Below are 19,249 nucleotides of genomic sequence, written 5' to 3'. Positions count from 1 at the left end.
GCTTGGGGTGAACCAACACAGCAAGGTCATGGTACGATGTAATATGTATTGATCACTATTTAAAGGTTTTGATACAATAGGTATCATGATAAACATATTTACATCAAAATGCATGAAAACTTCTGGACCATAAATATTTCAGAGCAGGATCAAGTAACTAGACTGGCATCCCCTGTAACTAGACTGGCATCCCCTGTAACTAGACTGGCATCCCCTGTAACTAGACTGGCATCCCCTGTAACTAGACTGGCTTCCCCTGTAACTAGACTGGCATCCCCTGTAACTAGACTGGCTTCCCCTGTAACTAGGCTGGCATCCCCTGTAACTAGACTGGCATCCCCTGTAACTAGACTGGCTTCCCCTGTAACTAGGCTGGCATCCCCTGTAACTAGACTGGCATCCCCTGTAACTAGACTGGCATCCCCTGTAACTAGGCTGGCATCCCCTGTAACTAGACTGACATCCCCTGTAACTAGAATGGCATCCCCTGTAACGAGACTGACATCCCCTGTAACTAGACTGGCATCCCCTGTAACTAGACTGGCTTCCCCTGTAACTAGACTGGCATCCTATGTAACTAGACTGGCATCACCTGTAACTAGACTGGCTTCCCCTGTAACTAGACTGGCATCCCCTGTAATTAGACTGACATCCCCTGTAACAAGACTTGCATGCCCTGTAATTAGACTGACATCCCCTGTAACTAGACTGGCATCCCCTTTCACTAGACTGGCATCCCCAGTAACTAGACTGGCACCCCCTGTAACTAGACTGGCATCCCCTGTAATTAGACTGGCATCCCCTGTAACTAGACTGGCATCCCCTGTAACTAGACTGACATCCCCTGTAACTAGACTGATATCCCCTGTAACTAGACTGGCATCCCCTGTAACTCGACTGGCATCCCCTATAATTTGACTGACATTTCCTGTAACAAGACTGGCATGCCCTGTAATTAGACTGACATCCCCTGTAACTAGACTGGCATACCCTGTAACTATACTAGCATTCCCTGTAACTAGACTGACATCCCCTGTAACTAGACTGGCATCCCCTGTAACTAGACTGGCATCCTATGTAACTAGACTGGCATCCCCTGTAACTAGACTGGCTTCCCCTGTAACAAGACTGGCATCCCCTGTAACTAGACTGGCATCCCCTGTAATTAGACTGGCATCCCCTGTAACTAGACTGGCATCCCCTGTAACTAGACTGGTATCCTATGTAACTAGACTGGCATCCCCTGTAACTAGACTGACATCCCCTGTAACTAGACTGGCATCCCCTGTAACTAGACTGGCATCCCCTGTAACTAGACTGGCATCCCCTGTAACTAGACTGGCTTCCCCTGTAACAAGACTGGCATCCCCTGTAACTAGACTGGCATCCCCTGTAATAAGACTGGCATCCCCTGTAACTAGACTGGCATCCCCTGTAACTAGACTGGCTTCCCCTGTAACTAGACTGGCATCCCCTGTAACTAGACTGACATCCCCTGTAACTAGACTGGCATTCCCTGTAACTAGACTGGCATCCTATGTAACTAGACTGGCCTCCCCTGTAACTAGACTGGCTTCCCCTGTAACAAGACTGGCATCCCCTGTAACTAGACTGGCATCCCCTGTAATAAGACTGGCATCCCCTGTAACTAGACTGACATCCCCTGTAACAAGACTGGCATCCCCTGTAACTAGACTGACATCCCCGTAAGACTGTCCCTGCATCACAGGTATATAAAGCAGCATGACAATGCATGCAAAACATCACTAGTCTTGTATACAGGGCCAATGTCAATAAGGGTTTAAAAATCTTTGAGTTATTAACACTGAAGGCGAGGTTAAACACAAGGCAAGTCACAAACAGCCAGATAAGGTGAGACTCGCTCACTAATAACTTAAGAAAATAGCATTTAAAAATTCACTTCATAGCATCTGCTTATCAAATATGTGTGTACATATCGCATTGTATCAATACAACGTCCACTTGATGATGAGTCAATGCATAATGTTGTACAGTGTTAAAAACTAAGTCCCCCCCCCTCCCCCATCCTTCGATCCCTTTAATCATCGAGTTGTTTCACGAGGCTTCTGACAAGGATCCATCATGCTTAATTCCAACGTCAGCTTCGCGACAAGGGTCATGTACTACCTCAACTCCAACACAACTGTCCCCCGTCACCACGCTCTCCGCTCCACACACCAAATGTGTTGCAGAGTTCCTACATGATTAACAAGGGAATCTGAAAACTGAAACCACAAGCAGTCTATACAGACCGATCAATCCTTGGAAATGTTTCAAACAGTGGCCATATTTAAGAAGTTTTGTCAAATAAACAATCCCCCTTGGCGATGGAGATGATTGCCATAGATCGGTGGAGGATCCCACCTCCAGGTTGAATGTACTGCGTCGGTTGTGTCAACACGACCAGGTCATACTGCCTCACCGACGGTAACTGCAACAACTTCGTCATCTACCACATTCCGGTCTGTCTTACCTCTTCTTCAACTCACACTTGTCACTTAAACATAAATGGGCTACCACCAGCGCCTCTGTGGATCAAGTTAACCAACATCCAACTTGATCCAACAACCGGTGTGTTCTTGCTTCCGAGAATGTTGGGGGGGGGGGGGGGGGGTGGTAGATTTGCCCCAGTATCAGGGCTTGATTTAAGGAACTTTTATTTAACTTACACCAGATGCACCTTGACATGAAAACCTAGTTGCACTAGACAAAAACAATTGCATTCTTGTCCCACAAATTTATCAGAGATGAAACATGGGTGTATTAACTGACTACTTGTATGTCAGATCTGTTATGACAGTGTCATGATTTTAAATAACTAATGCTGTAAAACTACACGTTCTATTAAAGGAAAAAAAGCTTTTTATTTTAAACTGATAGGGAATTCCCTCCCTCTCCCTAAATCTTGTTTGAAATGGAAAAATCAGCTAGGATGTTCTTTTCCATGGAAACAAATATTCAGTGTATATTGCCATGGGTTAAGGGACACAAAACTCAGGGACTTCCAGTTTAGATTTATTCATAAAGTAATATTTACTAAACGTGAGTTATTAAGAATGAAACTTATTGATAACGATGAATGTTCTATGTGTCATACTCACAAAGAAAATGTTTTCCATGTTTATCCTGAATGTCATGTTGTTAAGAATTTTTGGTCAGATTTCTGTATTTACTTGACTCATATCTTGCATAGGAAAATTCATATAACGGACAACGAGCTTCTTTTTGGTACCTCTGATGTATTAATTAACCATTTGATTGTAGAGCTGCTAAAAGATTTATCTTTGTCCAGTGTATTAAGAATGAAAATGTTGACTTTGTTGCTTTTAAGAACACAATAAGAAGTATCTATGACGTTGAATATCATATTGCACGTAGAAATAATTACTTCTCTGCCTTAAATAGAAAATGGGCTTTGTTTACTCGAACTGCAAAATAACTTATTCACTTGATGCTTGCAACATAATTTGATGTACCATAAATACCGCACCTTCTAAATTGTATACATAAATATTAGGGCTGGGACAGGTAACTCGGGTACCCGGGTACCCACAGGACTACCCGGACCCGTGGTTAGTCACATGATATATTGTTTAATGGCAAATAATATCTGGAACTCTATGGTTACACTACAAATCAATAATGTTTGCATTTCGTTCTGAATATGCACCCATTCCTTCTGATTTTTCATATGGTTGAATAAAGATATAACTTAATTCAACTTCAGAGTATGAATGACCAGATTGTTTAATACATGTATCTAAATACGTTTTGCCAGGTCTATCCTTAAAATGTTCCCAATTGGACATTTTGAGACATCTCCTTAGACCTACAGTGGGTACCCGGGTAGGGTCAGGTAATAGGGGGGTGGGTACCCGGGTAGGGTCGGGTAATAGGGGGGTGGGTACCCGGGTAGTAAATTTGGACTCGTCCCAGCCCTAATAAATATGCCTTCATCTGCACCATGCTGTGGATTATGCCTTAGGCCTCCTCCGTACCACATCCTTTTGCGAACTACCTTGATACAGGAATTTGTACTGTTATTTCTGTATCTGTGTCCTGTGGTACATGACTGAATAAAAAAAACAAAAAAAAACAAAAAAATAATGCTGTAAAACATAATAGGATGTGCACACAATCTTGAAGAAACCTCAGTTTGTTGACGCCATGCCCAAGAGGGGAGGACAAATTACACACACAAATGGGCCAAGTGATGCAGAGTGGTACACAGTGTTTAGAAGTATTGAGTGTGTTCAAAGATTGTTGTTATAAGGGAGAGTATTTAGTGTTTGACAGGCACAAATTTGAATTTGTTTAACATGCACTTGAAGCAGCTATTTTTAAGGGTCTTGCTACCATTATAAGGACTTGTGGACTCGAAATGTTAGTTTCTATCACTGGAGTTGTAGAAATAAAAAGCATGTTTTATACAGCCAACTCAAGCTCTGAGTATGAGATTGAGAGCACCTTCGGCCTAATGAATACAGTGAGTACTGTTTTGTGCCACTTGTAGCAATGTCCCAGCACTCCCATGTGAGTGAGTGAGTGAGTGAGTGAGTGAGTGAGTGTGGGGAAGGGAGGGAGGGAGGGAGGGAGCATTGTGCACTGGCTAAATATACCATCAGGAAGCCTGACACCTGGAAATGAGGTGAAACACAAGCACGATTCTCACACCAAATTACCCTGTAGTGTGTCACCAAATTACCCTGTAGTGTGTCACCAAATTACCCTGTAGTGTGTCACCAAATTACCCTGTAGTGTGTCACCAGTTTACCCTGTAGTGTGTCACCAAATTACCCTGCAGTGTGTCACCAAATTACCCTGTAGTGTGTCACCAAATTACCCTGTAGTGTGTCACCAAATTACCCTGTAGTGTGTCCTTAATGAAAGGCTTCAGCAACACAATCTATCCTTAACATTCAAGAAATAACGTTGGTTATAATTGCCTCATGTTATTTTCACACTCTCCCTTGTACTGCTGGCCTGGATATTGCTGGATAGTCTCTGTGATATTGCTGGATAGTCGCTGTGATATTGCTGGATAGTCGCTGTGATATTGCTAGAATCTTGCTAAAAGCATCATTAACTCATACTCACTCACTACCATCTGCAATGGCTGCTGCTTATATCTGGCTTGTTTGTACACCATCAACAGCAGAACACCCTGTCCCCCGCCCACCACGACCCCCCTCCCCGCCCACCCCGACCCCCCTTCAGCTTATCTTTGTAAGTATCATTAATGACAGATGACAATTAATGTGCCCCACCTCCAACATGCCACTGTCATTCAGCCCTAATTCCATCTGTAAGTGGAAGGAGAGATGCCAAATCTGTAAACAAAATTTTGACCATTCAATCAGTCTGTGAAATGAAGCAGGGCTTTGTGGCTGTCCGAGCCATTTCCTAATTAAATCCCCTCTCCCCATGATCAATACCTGCCTGCTGAATACAGACCACAGGCCACAGACCCAACCCTCCTCTCGCCACTGACCAATCAGGGCAGGTCAGAGGTCAGCTGCCAGAATGAGGTCACCACACATGCTTCAACTCCTGGCTCTCGGAGCAGGGAATGCTGTGGGAGGAAGAGATGGGCTCCTGGGCGAGTGTGTAGGTGGGTGATGAAGGAGGCTCGTCAGACCCCTGGTCTGGTCGTGTGATGGACATGCGGGAGTGATGACTACTTAACAATGCATAACCATGTGATGGGGAAAGTGGTTCTGGTCATGTGATGGGGAAAGTGGTTCTGGTCATGTGATGGGGAAAGTGGCTCTGGTCATGTGATGGGGAAAGTGGTTCTGGTCATGTGATGGGGAAAGTGGTTCTGGTCATGTGATGGTGGAAAGTGGTTCTGGTCATGTGATGGTGGAAAGTGGTTCTGGTCATGTGATGGGGAAAGTGGTTCTGGTCATGTGATGGGGAAAGTGGTCCCTGCTCTACACTACAGCACTGCATGTGATATAAAGTGATACTCTCTACACCACAACACTGCATGTGATATAAAGTGATACTCTCTACACCACAACACTGCATGTGATATAAAGTGATACTCTCTACACCACAACACTGCATGTGATAAAAAGTCATACTCTCTACACCACAACACTGCATGTGATATAAAGTGATACTCTCTACACAACACTGCATGTGATATAAAGTGATACTCTCTACACAACACTGCATGTGATATAAAGTGATACTCTCTACACCACAATACTGCATGTGATATAAAGTGATACTCTCTACACCACAACAATGCATGTGATATAAAGTGATACTCTCTACACCACAACACTGCATGTGATATAAAGTCATACTCTCTACACCACAACACTGCATGTGATATAAAGTGATACTCTCTACACAACACTGCATGTGATATAAAGTGATACTCTCTACACAACACTGCATGTGATATAAAGTGATACCCTCTACACCACAACACTGCATGTGATATAAAGTCATACTCTCTACACCACAACACTGCATGTGATATAAAGTGATACTCTCTACACCACAATACTGCATGTGATATAAAGTGATATCTCTACACAACACTGCATGTGATATAAAGTGATACTCTCTACACCACAACACTGCATGTGATATAAAGTGACACTCTCTACACCACAACACTGCATGTGATATAAAGTGATACTCTCTACACCACAACACTGCATGTGATATAAAGTGATACTCTCTACACCACAACACTGCATGTGATATAAAGTGATACTCTCTACACAACACTGCATGTGATATAAAGTGATATCTCTCTACACCACAACACTGCATGTGATATAAAGTGATATCTCTACACAACACTGCATGTGATATAAAGTGATACTCTCTACACCACAACACTGCATGTGATATAAAGTGATACTCTCTACACCACAACACTGCATGTGATATAAAGTCATACTCTCTACACCACAACACTGCATGTGATATAAAGTGATACTCTCTACACCACAACACTGCATGTGATATAAAGTCATACTCTCTACACCACAATACTGCATGTGATATAAAGTGATACTCTCTACACCACAACACTGCATGTGATATAAAGTGATACTCTCTACACCACAACACTGCATGTGATATAAAGTGATATCTCTACACAACACTGCATGTGATATAAAGTCATACCCTCTACACCACAACACTGCATGTGATATAAAGTCATACTCTCTACACCACAACACTGCATGTGATATAAAGTGATACTCTCTACACCACAATACTGCATGTGATATAAAGTGATATCTCTACACAACACTGCATGTGATATAAAGTGATACTCTCTACACCACAACACTGCATGTGATATAAAGTGACACTCTCTACACCACAACACTGCATGTGATATAAAGTGATACTCTCTACACAACACTGCATGTGATATAAAGTGATACTCTCTACACCACAACACTGCATGTGATATAAAGTGATACTCTCTACACCACAACACTGCATGTGATATAAATTGATACTCTCTACACAACACTGCATGTGATATAAAGTGATACTCTCTACACCACAACACTGCATGTGATATAAAGTGATATCTCTACACAACACTGCATGTGATATAAAGTGATACTCTCTACACCACAACACTGCATGTGATATAAAGTGATACTCTCTACACCACAACACTGCATGTGATATAAAGTCATACTCTCTACACCACAATACTGCATGTGATATAAAGTGATACTCTCTACACCACAACACTGCATGTGATATAAAGTCATACTCTCTACACCACAATACTGCATGTGATATAAAGTCATACTCTCTACACCACAACACTGCATGTGATATAAAGTGATACTCTCTACACCACAACACTGCATGTGATATAAAGTGATATCTCTACACAACACTGCATGTGATATAAAGTGATACCCTCTACACCACAACACTGCATGTGATATAAAGTCATACTCTCTACACCACAATACTGCATGTGATATAAAGTGATACTCTCTACACCACAACACTGCATGTGATAATATACTATAGTGATAATCTTCACACCACAATACTGCATGTGATATAAAGCATCACTCTCTACACAACACTGCATGTGATATAAAGTTATACTCTCACCACAACACAAGAGTGAGTGAGTGAGTGAGTGAGTGAGTGAGTGAGAGGTTTTACGCCGCTTTTAGCAATATTCCAGCAATATCACGTCATGGGACACCAGAAATGGGCTTCATATATTGTACCCGTATGGGGAATTGAAGCCCGCTACCCCAACGCCCCACACAACACAAGAGCACAACACTGCCTGTAAGCCTTCGCTGAGAACCTCCCTCCCCCCTACCCCCCCACCCCTCTTCCCACCTGCCTGGTGTGCGGCTGTTGGTGACAGGTGAGAATGCCCTGCAGCTAGTGGGAAGCTACTTGGTGAATCATGTTTTGCCTTTCTGACTGGCCATTAGCAGCCTGGGGCGGTCACCACTGGACTTCTTCATAACATGGCATGAACTGGGTCACTCTCTGTGATACCACGGGGTCGTGACCTCTGGAGAGTTGGGGGATAATAAAAACCTATGGCAGTGATCAGGCCATTGATCTTTGACAGGCGTAGGTAGTTTATAGCAGGGCTTTTGTCATCTTCACAAAGGAAATGTTTTTCTTGCCAAAAGTACTGAAGGCAAAGAGTGGATACTGTGATAAACACTTGTTGAAAGCCGTCATATGATAGGGCATGTTGGATGCTCTTGCATTTGGACTTACATCCAGCTGCGTAAAGTTTAAGTATAAGGAGAATTTCAGCAGGTGTTCTAGGCATTTGGCTAATTTTTATGTATTTAAGAAGTTGGATGATAGATAGACTATATCCGTAGGCCCTCATAAGCGACCTTGGACGGTGAGACAGGGGTCAAAGTTCAACCAATAGTGTAGTTAATATTACTGTTGGCTTACATCAAGAGCATCTTTTTCTACTTAGTTCCTTTAAGTTTAATCCTCACCACAAAATGCCAAATGCAAATATCCAATAAACAACTTGAGATCCACAAATTCCCACGGCTTGGATCAGCCATGGAGTGAGTATTGCTAAACTGTCTTACAGCTTTGGGGGATAGCATCTTGTGGCATTCACCTGATGGAGGAGCACGAAGTAGCTCTGAAACATCATCACAAACAATGAAAAAAGTTGATATCTAAAAAAAGTGTCATGTATTCATGTTCTTCCCACTTCTAAATACCTATCAAAGACGGTCTTACAGTTACAGCCGTGACAAGCATCCCACATGTCTTATACAGCATTTTCACATTTCTCTCATGACAATGTGTCATCTAAAACTGTTTTTACCACGGCGTTATTGATTTTCACATATCAGCAACTCCGTCAATGCAGCTCAATGCAGCTGTCATTTCCAAAAGAATCCAAACATCTGCACACAAAAATTGCTTCCTGACATTTATACCTGATGATAATGAAAAAATATTTTCAAAACTTTGGTCAACAAATAATGGGTGGGTGGGGGGATTGATAGTATGTTTAGTTAGTTTTAAGACACCAATATAAAAATTGGTCATAAGCTAAACATAATATCTTTTGGAAATAGACATGACTACCGTCAAATCACTCTTTACTGCTCGTCTTCCTGATCATGGATGCACAAAGTGACCTGCATCATTCTGGGATTCACAAGAGTGACCTGCATTTCATTCTCTGCTCCCTAGGGAGTATAAAACCAAAGCTGCCTTATGAGGGGCTAAAAGCATAACAGTCATACATGTATAACCATCTCATCCTTCCTGGTACCCATTCACTGCTGGGTGAACAGTCATATAACCATCTCATCCTTCCTGGTACCCATTCACTGCTGGGTGAACAGTCATAAAACCATCTCATCCTTCCTGGTACCCATTCACTGCGGGGTGAACAGTCATATAACCATCTCATCCTTCCTGGTACCCATTCACTGCTGGGTGAACAGTCATATCACCATCTCATCCTTCCTGGTACCCATTCACTGCTGGGTGAACAGTCATATCACCATCTCATCCTTCCTGGTACCCATTCACTGCTGGGTGAACAGTCATATAACCATCTCATCCTTCCTGGTACCCATTCACTGCGGGGTGAACAGTCATATAACCATCTCATCCTTCCTGGTACCCATTCACTGCGGGGTGAACAGTCATATAACCATCTCATCCTTCCTGGTACCCATTCACTGCTGGGTGAACAGTCATATAACCATCTCATCCTTCCTGGTACCCATTCACTGCTGGGTGAACAGTCATATAACCATCTCATCCTTCCTGGTACCCATTCACTGCTGGGTGAACAGTCATATAACCATCTCATCCTTCCTGGTACCCATTCACTGCTGGGTGAACAGTCATATAACCATCTCATCCTTCCTGGTACCCATTCACTGCTGGGTGAACAGAGGCATATATTTCGAAAAAATCTTATGCCTTAGAAGACACCGGCAACAAAGCTCCAGATAATCTCAGGAGTCTGAGCTGCCGAGCATGGTCACCCCTCCAACTACTCTCAAACCAGAGCAAACTTTGCAGTGTGCTCTGCGGTTCTACTTGCCGCCATTATTGGCTTACCATGTCATTTGTCAACATCCTCTGTCATAATACATACATTGAGGAAAACACGGCCAACTGACTTCCAACATCTATTTGTCAATCAGAATGTTCAAACCCGGGAAGATCGGGGACAGAATAGGTCTTCAGTAACCCATGCTTGCCGTAAAAGGCGACTATGCTTGTCGTAAAAGGCGACTATGCTTGTCGTAAGGGGTGACTATGCTTGTCGTAAGGGGTGACTATGCCTGTCATAAGGGGTGACTATGCTTGTCGTAAGGGGTGACTATGCTTGTCGTAAGGGGTGACTATGCTTGTCGTAAGGGGCGACTAATGGGATACGGCGGCCACGCTCGCTGACTTGGTTGATGCATGTCATCGTATCCCATTTGCATGGATCGATGCTCATGATGTCAATCACTGGACTGTCTGGCCCAGACTCGATTATTTACAGACCGCCATCATATAACTGGAATATTGCTGTGTGCAGCATTAAACAAACAAACACACAGAATTTCCAAAAACTAATATTGACTGACTCCTCAGGATGAGTCTGTCATACAGGCCCTGACACAAATATATCCAATACAGCCCATATAAGTCTATAATGTTTGGCAAGTCTAGATTACTTCAGTATCAGGAAATGAAGAAAGTCTCTGGGCTCCTTTTTATTATATTTTATAACCCTAATTTAACAACTGTTTTTTCTGTAAAATATGCTCATTTCAGAGACTAGATGTTAGTCTACCTCAGGACATGCAACAGTAATCTATATCATGCCAGGTGATAAACAGCAACACTGCATAAACCATGATCAGTCATTACCATAGTAACAATGATGCTCAATAATAACAATATGGAAAGTATATATATATATTTAACGCTCACTGACTGAACACTTTCGTCTCTTGTTGGTGTCCGTTCCCAACCAAGGCATCCTCCATCATGCTGTCATGTGACACTGCCATGATGTGGATGGACGGTTAAGGACTCCCGAGTACTTGTTGTTCCAAACATGTTTTTCATTATTTACCATGTCAAGTTTCAGTGTTTGAAATAGTCATAAAACCCAACAAGACGACAGGCATATGATCCATAAGTGTTGCCTGCCCATCTTCAAAGTTACCTGCCTCCGTTCAGGCATCATAAATATTAAAATATCACAAAAAATATGAACCAAACATGTCTTGATCCGGTTGAAATAATACAAAATACTTGACAATAACAATAGTCATCAGAAGATGAAAATCCCCAAAATAGCAAAAGGCACCACATCAGACCCTGGTTAATACATGTACCAAGTTTGGGTGAAAAATCTTTCACAGTTTTCAAACAATGCTCCGGAAACGAAATACAAACGGATGGACGAACAGACAGTCCAGATGATGACTACAATGAATCTGAATAAAGGTGAATATGTACATAGTCTTAAAATTATCTACCTAGCAGTTGGCAGGTGGAGAAAGATTTCATGCAGACCGACAGATAAGTTACCAGCCACGGGCAGAAGGGCAGCAGTTATTTCGGACACTAGTCAGTTCCAATTTGTAACATATCACATATGCCATGCCACTGTCACAGCAGCCGATTTGGGACAACCTTTGTCTGAATGAACCACGGCTAATTACCCTGTATCCTGACATGTCAATGTCTTGAATCACTTAATTGTCATTACGTAGCGTCTGAGGCAACAAGGGTCCATCATGTGTGATGAGAGTCGTCTCAACAACCCACTTTTCATTTTCAGTAGTGAGTGAGTGAGTGAGTGAGTGAGTGAGTGAGTGAGTATGGTTTTACGCCGCTTTAAGCAATATTCCAGCAATATAATGGCGGGGAACACCAGAAATGGGCTTCACACATTGTACCCATGTCGGGAATCGAACCTGGGTCTTCGTCGTGACGAGCGAATGCTTTAACCACTAGGCTCCCCGACCGCCCCTCATTTTCAGTAAATTTTATGAGGAAATATGAAGTATTTACATGATTTCTTGTCTGAAAGAAATTTTCTATGACCCAGTGGCTAAAGTTACACACTGCCAACAGTGTGACCACAACTGTACTCATGCTGTTGACCACTGGTTTGTGTGCTCCGGAGTCAAACCCAGACTCGGCCTGTAACCTCATGCAGCTAGTACAGTAATTAGTTCAAATGAGTGTAAAGGATTTCACACCAATTTTATCAATATTCCAGGCCAGGCTTATAAAGTATCTTGGGTCTGAGGTCCTTGAGTGAGTGAGTCGGGTTTAAAGCCGCTTTTAACAATATTCCAGTTATATTGCGGCGTGTCAGCTTAATGTGGGAGGAAAGCCCGAAGTGATGCTGGTCTCAGACGATTACCACTTCGGTGAAACCCACGAGCACGGGTATGGTGCTGACAAACCTAGAAACATAATCGGGGCAAACCAGGTTTCGAACCCACAATCATTGGTTTCTGGCGCGCCCATGGGATGCGACTCTGCACAGCGAATCGCGGCGCCTTAGACGACTGGGCCACCCGTGCCCCCCCTAGGTCCTTGAAGTTGGTTGCTACAATATTGGAGTCTACGTACCACGTGAATCTTTAATTGTCACAATGAGGGTATGAAAACTACCCTTTGACTTTCAAGCTTACAGCGTTAGAAATTGGCACTAGTCCTGTAGTCCTTGCCCAACTGCCCAATAGTAAAGGTATCATAAGGACTAGTAGAAATTTGCCATTTTTAAGGGTTTTGCTATATGTTATCATTATAAGGACTAGTGGACTAAAACTGTTAGTTTCTAACCCTGGCTTAATTTTAAACATTGCAGCCACAATGAAGTGTCCGAATTAGGAGGTGAGGTGAGATGAAATTGGGTTTAACGTCGTGTCCAAGATTATTGCACTTATATAGCGACGTGCATGAATCCGTGCATTAAGAGTGAAACGATACACCAATATTCCGATGCATCGCGATACTTGACCCACGATGCGATATACGATAAACGTGGGCCCATTTATCGCTACGCCACGATACGGAATGCATATCTCAAGTACAGCGTTTCCTAGCTATTGTGCCTTTCAATAAACCGCTAACATGGTTATAGCGCGCTAACGCATGGCTCCCAAAAACGTACTTACATTTTTAACAAGCTTAGGTTTTACACCGACAGATGTTTTTCCCCATCTCATTAAACATTATCAGCTGATCCCCGCAAGCACATAACAATGGAAATACAAGTCAGCAAGTCCGAACTGAAGTACGCAATTCAATACCATTATTATACTATCTTGTTATCAAAACATGTTCATTATATATCTGGACTTGTGTTTGTAATATATTTTATTAATTTTACTCAAAATTTCCTTTAATATTGTTTTCATTAAGTTATGTGAAATCGTGTGTGAAGAGATACAGCAACCACGGTCAGATTACTGCTTTTGACGCATTGAAACGAACTTTAGTTGCTAGAGAATGGATACATATATATGAAAAAGGCCCTACTTTGACACGTCAAAAGTCATATTTGTGGCAATTTGGCTAATATATGTCAACATAACGTTTTCGCTATCGAAATACATGTAGCACGGGAAGTCCCTAGGATGACTGGTCAAATTGTTCCATACGTAAAAATATCCTGCAACAGCAATCACCAGTACCAAAATGCTACACTTGTGGTTCTTATAATTTGAAATATATATATAGTAAAAGCTGCAACTAAGGTAACACGATATTGGAATATATTATTCCTGATAAAACAAAAAATTCAGATACAATTTCTTCGACCATTGCATCAATATTCTTTGACGTTGTATCACTGGTGGAGCACATTAATAATTTTCTGGTGTTTGAACTTTGAATTGTTTTTAAGGAAAGTTAGAGAAAGTTCCACTTTGAAGCTAAACAACTTCAGTAGTCTTGTTATTATAAAATAATTTTGACTGTTCCAAAATCATGAAAGGTTCAATCTTGACATGCTTTAAGTCTTGTTTTTTATCATTGCGTATCGAGATACGTATCGTATCGTGACCAGAATATCGAGATGCGTATCGTATCATGACCTTCCTGTATCGTTGCAGCCCTACCGTGCATGTACGTGAATGTGTTTGTGTGGCTGCTTGTACTAGCCCAGACTGATGCCGATTTATAGTGCTAGCACACTGAGATACCATGCCGCAGTTTAACATGAATACCCCACTCAGACACAGTATACTGACTCCGAGCCGACAAGTCCTTGTTTTAGCCCCTTAATGCCGAGCGCCAGACAGGGTAACAACAAGTACCATCTTTTAAAATCTTTTGGTATGACGCAACTGGGGATCGAACCCTGGACCTTCCTCTTTCCGTGCGGACGCTCTACCACTAGACCACTGAAGCAGTCCACAATTAGGAGCTTCATTGTGGCGTGTGTGATCTAGAGTCATCATAACATGGCAGCCTGGGGCCAAGAATTCTACATGATTTCAAAGACACAATAGAAGTTGAACAATGACACAAATATCCCAAGTTTCGTAACCTTTCAGATCAAATACAGAAACCTTTCATAAAACTTCCTGTTTGACAAATATGTAACATTATATTTGCCTTTCAACTGCTTTGAAACTTCATCTGCCAAAAAATAATTTCAAAATCCACTTAATTAGAAAAACAATATTTACTTTACAAGCCTACTTTTGATGCTTATATATTTCACTTGAATTCAAGGACTCCTAAAATCAACAACAGGGTTTTACTAGATCTATATTGTTGGGGTTAAAGGGACCCCCAATAATTTAAAGGGTCCTTACTCAGGCTGCAATGAATACACGATGAGGCAAATAAGACAGTATCACGAATATAGGGTAGCGAATACGAATAATTATTCACGAATACAGTAACAAGTCAGCAGTTGATGTATTCTTTATTATATTCAGTGAAAAAATAAATTATTTCACATGGATTGACCATGCTGCTGTGTTACAATCTCATTAAAATCAGATCTTAGTCCTCGCTACCGCTAAACAAAGACCTGAGGACATCCCATTAAGGGTTACGTCAGAACGACCTTTCATCCAACCAATCAGAGCGTCACTTACCAGATCATGAAAGTGACAGTCGGAATGTGTTTTCTAATCATGCAACCACGAAATATTTAACACGGGGTATTCCGAACGTCAGTTACGGGTTTTATGATTATATTCAAACAATATAGGCCATCCATAAGCCATTCAAGAGTGTTCTTATCAGTTTCAATTTTTTAAATCGAGAATCCGTCAAAATATGTTTCAAAGCGTAGTCGCCAGTTTGAAAGTAGTGTCGTAAAGCTCGAGAAAGCTGCCTTCTGATTGGCTAATGTTGATTTCTTGTCAGTCATTTCATTGGTTGGTCAAAGTTCGCGAAAGGTCCCTCTGACGTGACCCGTAATAGGATGTCCTCAGATCTTTGTTTAGCGGTAGCGAAAACTAAGATCTGATTTGAATGAGATTGACAGTGTTAATGATTATTATTATTTTATTGTACATTTATATACCGCATCTGCTCAAATGCAACAATGACCAGTGACCACATTACTGTCAAATTATATACATGAGTGTTGTCTTTGAAGAAATCTTTGTATGCATATGATAAGTTCTTATGGATATTTTTAGTAAAAATTAGTCTTTTTATTTTTTTAGTAAATATTTTATTCTTATGACCACGAATAACGAATTCAATTCATGAAGGGATATGGTTCGATTCACCGAAAAAGGGAGTGAATCGTAACAGCCCTAGTTTTGACAGGAAAGGACATATGTACTGCACTGTGCACTGTACTGCCAAATGTGTATACTGTGTGCTGTACTGTAAGATTTGATAACTTCCTTAATTACAGAATCTTTATGTTCCTTGTCAAGACATTTCTGCATTCTGCAATAATCTTTCACAATTGGGTCATGATTAGACCTCCATGGTTAATTTCGAACACTGAAAGATAAACAAAACTCAGAGACTGATACATTTTACACAATCCGTCAAACGAGCCTCGTATTAAAATCTGATTTATGCTTACAAGCAGTTGTCAAGTGCATTTGTCAATTCTTGGAAACAACAAATACTTGCACAGTCAGTGTGTATATATACTGGTGCACATTAAGTCCTCGAATCTGCACGTTAGTTTAAGGTCGTGCCTTCACTATTGCAGCAATGAGGCCTGTCTTGCAAATATTGGGCTAGGTTGCACTATGTTGACATACTGTTCATATCTATTTTGACAATGTCCTTCATAAAATCTATTTCTGTTTCCATTGGTTTGAAATAACATAATGCTGCTAAACAGATCCCTTAGTAAACAGGAGTTAGGAGGACCTGAAGAAAGCAGGAACCCTGTGCATGTGGATATGTGCATTTTAACACACAGTAAACACTAGTGTGCACACTTGTATGGACTTTCAAACAATCTTAAGAATAATATCCTGACCTTTTTTGCTTCTACATCAACATTTGAGCTGGGAACAGAACGTATTAAACAGAAACAAAATGGAAATACTTCTTTTTAAATCTGATTAAGCCATTTCAATCATGTGCATAATTCATTAAATTGAACATTAAGATTTATCACTTCATACAACTTTAATAGACTGATGAAGTTTCTATGTAAAAGGGCATCGACTGTGAACTTTCAAAGAAAGTAACTCTCTCATGAATAATTCTAAACAGGTCAACATACATGGAAGATGGACAGACTATCTCAATTATTGTAAACACAAATTGATTGTGACCTGTGAAGAGGGACCTAGAATAGGTCTTCAGCAACCCATGCTTGCCGTAAAAGGCAAGTATGCTTGTCATAAGAGGCGACTAACAGGATCTGTAGGTCAGACTCGCTGACTTGGTTGATACATGTCATCGTATCCCAATTGCATGGATCGATGCTCATGATGTCAATCACTGGATTGTCTGGTCCAGACTCGATTATTTACAGACCGCGTAATATAGCTGGAATATTGCTGAGTGCGGCATTCAACAACAAACAAATTGATTGTTAGAATCCGATTTTCGGAGGCTTGGATATGATTATTTAAACATGGGAACTGTAAACAGCGTGATTATCACAAGGCCTACAAAGGAATCATGCTGATACAATGTACTTCAGCAGAGAGTGTGATTCACATTTGTAAACCTAATGACACATCAATCAACACAATGACACTCCTTAAAATTTGGTTCTTTGTTGAAGTTTGAACATCAACTAGGAGGTTGTCCACAGTCCATATAAGGCATGGCACCTGTGAAACATCCCTCCATTTCCTCCCTCCATTCTACACCCCTCACACTGACCAGACCGCAGTACCTATATACCATAGGATACATGCATATTGACCTCTGGAGCAATATAGGTCATACCATTCTCCCAACTCCGTTCTCCATACCCAATCTATTGAAAAACAAGGAAACATCCATTCGATTTTTTTACATCAAATGATCCATTCGACCATAATTTTATATGATAATCTACTGTACATATTTCATAGAATGAATGTATCGGTTGAGATTTATACCACGTAGCTGAGGCTTGCTTGACCTCGTAAGTAGGTCACAGTGTGTGGCTAGCAACATGTGTATCCCTTGTCATAGAAAAACACTGAGACGGGACTCCCCACATGTGGGAAACCTGGAGACACCCATCACTCTCGCGTCACCACTCAGACAACTGATTAAATACACCAATCTAACGAAACCTGCCACATGTGTACTGGCTTCGGCTGACAAGCAATTGCTTGAAGCATGCACTAACAATCTCAAATAGGTCACGCCTAGGTTGGTGCGATCGTCCCTCCCCAAAATACAGCCTATTTCAACCAGATGCAACTGTCTGACAGTCGTTGGAAGATGTGTACCCTTCCTCTCAACTGATATTTACAAATGTCAATCACTATTTTTACTTGACAGGTAACAGAAACACTCATTTGGTTATTGAAATCGACAGATCAACGCAGCAAGGCTCATAACATACGACGTAGATCGGGTCTTCACATCGCTGTTATTTATCTCAGAATGATTCGATCGTGGAGTTATAAACAAAAGTTGCTTGTACATGAATATGTTAAACAACTGAAGCGACAAAGTGTGTAAATCACGGCTCGATCGTACATATGACACTGACAAAACAACTTACCCTATAACCTTGTTTTCAGCAATCTGCTACCGTTAATCCGGGAACTTGCGTGTGATGACCTTCCGGTGGTCAAGGTTGACGGTCAAAGTTGACAGGTCATGGGCACGCTAGAAAGATTACAGCAGGTTGATCACGTTGAACAGTCGTGGCTCGTCACAAATGTTAGACAAGGATTAGATTATGAAAATGTTGTGACCTAATGGCACCGCATGCTTATCCCAGGGCGTACATATATTATTTAGAAAGCATCAGGCGATAGAACACGGAACGGCATCGCCTCGCCGAGGCATATACACGTATTGCTCTGTATTGGCGATCACACGGACAGGCTTTCTACAAGGATTACTCGCTGACAAAGCTCTAAGCACAGATTAGCCAAACGATTATTCTAATCTATTTATTTTTAACTTATCGCATTGTCGTTTTACAGAAGAACATTTTTATAAATGCAATACCAGCTGTAGACATCCATCGAAAAGATTCACAAAACACTGAAAAAATGATATCCTGAAGCGTCAGTATGTCTTAGTGGAGGGACTAGACTTACATTTACAATCTGAAATG

General features: G+C 41.4%; 2 protein-coding genes across 2 annotated transcripts in view; both read right to left on the bottom strand.

Annotated features, from left to right (window-relative positions):
• LOC139446134 (nuclear receptor subfamily 1 group D member 2-like) overlaps window positions 1-18,751 on the bottom strand; it is a 116,749-nt gene extending 97,998 nt beyond the window's left edge. The window contains exon 1 of the mRNA XM_071227432.1: window positions 18,686-18,751. The gene's annotated coding sequence lies outside the window, so the exon portion shown is untranslated. The remainder of the gene's footprint in view (window positions 1-18,685) is intronic.
• LOC139446639 (autotransporter adhesin BpaC-like) lies at window positions 150-5,685 on the bottom strand. Its single transcript, XM_071227915.1, has 5 exons — window positions 5,560-5,685; window positions 5,289-5,351; window positions 1,550-1,718; window positions 593-928; window positions 150-487 (listed from the first exon to the last, which is right to left on the bottom strand). The coding sequence occupies exons 1-5, from the start codon at window positions 5,683-5,685 to the stop codon at window positions 150-152; spliced, it is 1,032 nt and encodes a 343-aa protein (XP_071084016.1).
• Window positions 18,752-19,249: the final 498 nt, after the last annotated feature.

Source organism: Haliotis cracherodii, unplaced genomic scaffold (assembly GCF_022045235.1).
Source record: "Haliotis cracherodii isolate W230 unplaced genomic scaffold, xgHalCrac1.p SCAF_6, whole genome shotgun sequence".
Taxonomy (NCBI): domain Eukaryota; kingdom Metazoa; phylum Mollusca; class Gastropoda; order Lepetellida; family Haliotidae; genus Haliotis; species Haliotis cracherodii.
The sequence above is the reverse complement of the archived record's forward strand: the minus strand, read 5'-3'. Positions and strand labels throughout refer to the sequence as shown.

Coding starts and splice junctions, on each gene's coding strand:
- LOC139446639 (XM_071227915.1), bottom strand. CDS start 5,685: ATGTCCATCACACGACCAGACCAGGGGTCTGACGAGCCTCCTTCATCA. Junction 5,352..5,559: donor AGAGCCAGGAGTTGAAGCAT/GTGTGGTGACCT, acceptor TTTTGTTTACAG/ATTTGGCATCTCTCCTTCCA. Junction 1,719..5,288: donor ATGACAGTGGCATGTTGGAG/GTGGGGCACATT, acceptor CCTGTGATGCAG/GGACAGTCTTACGGGGATGT.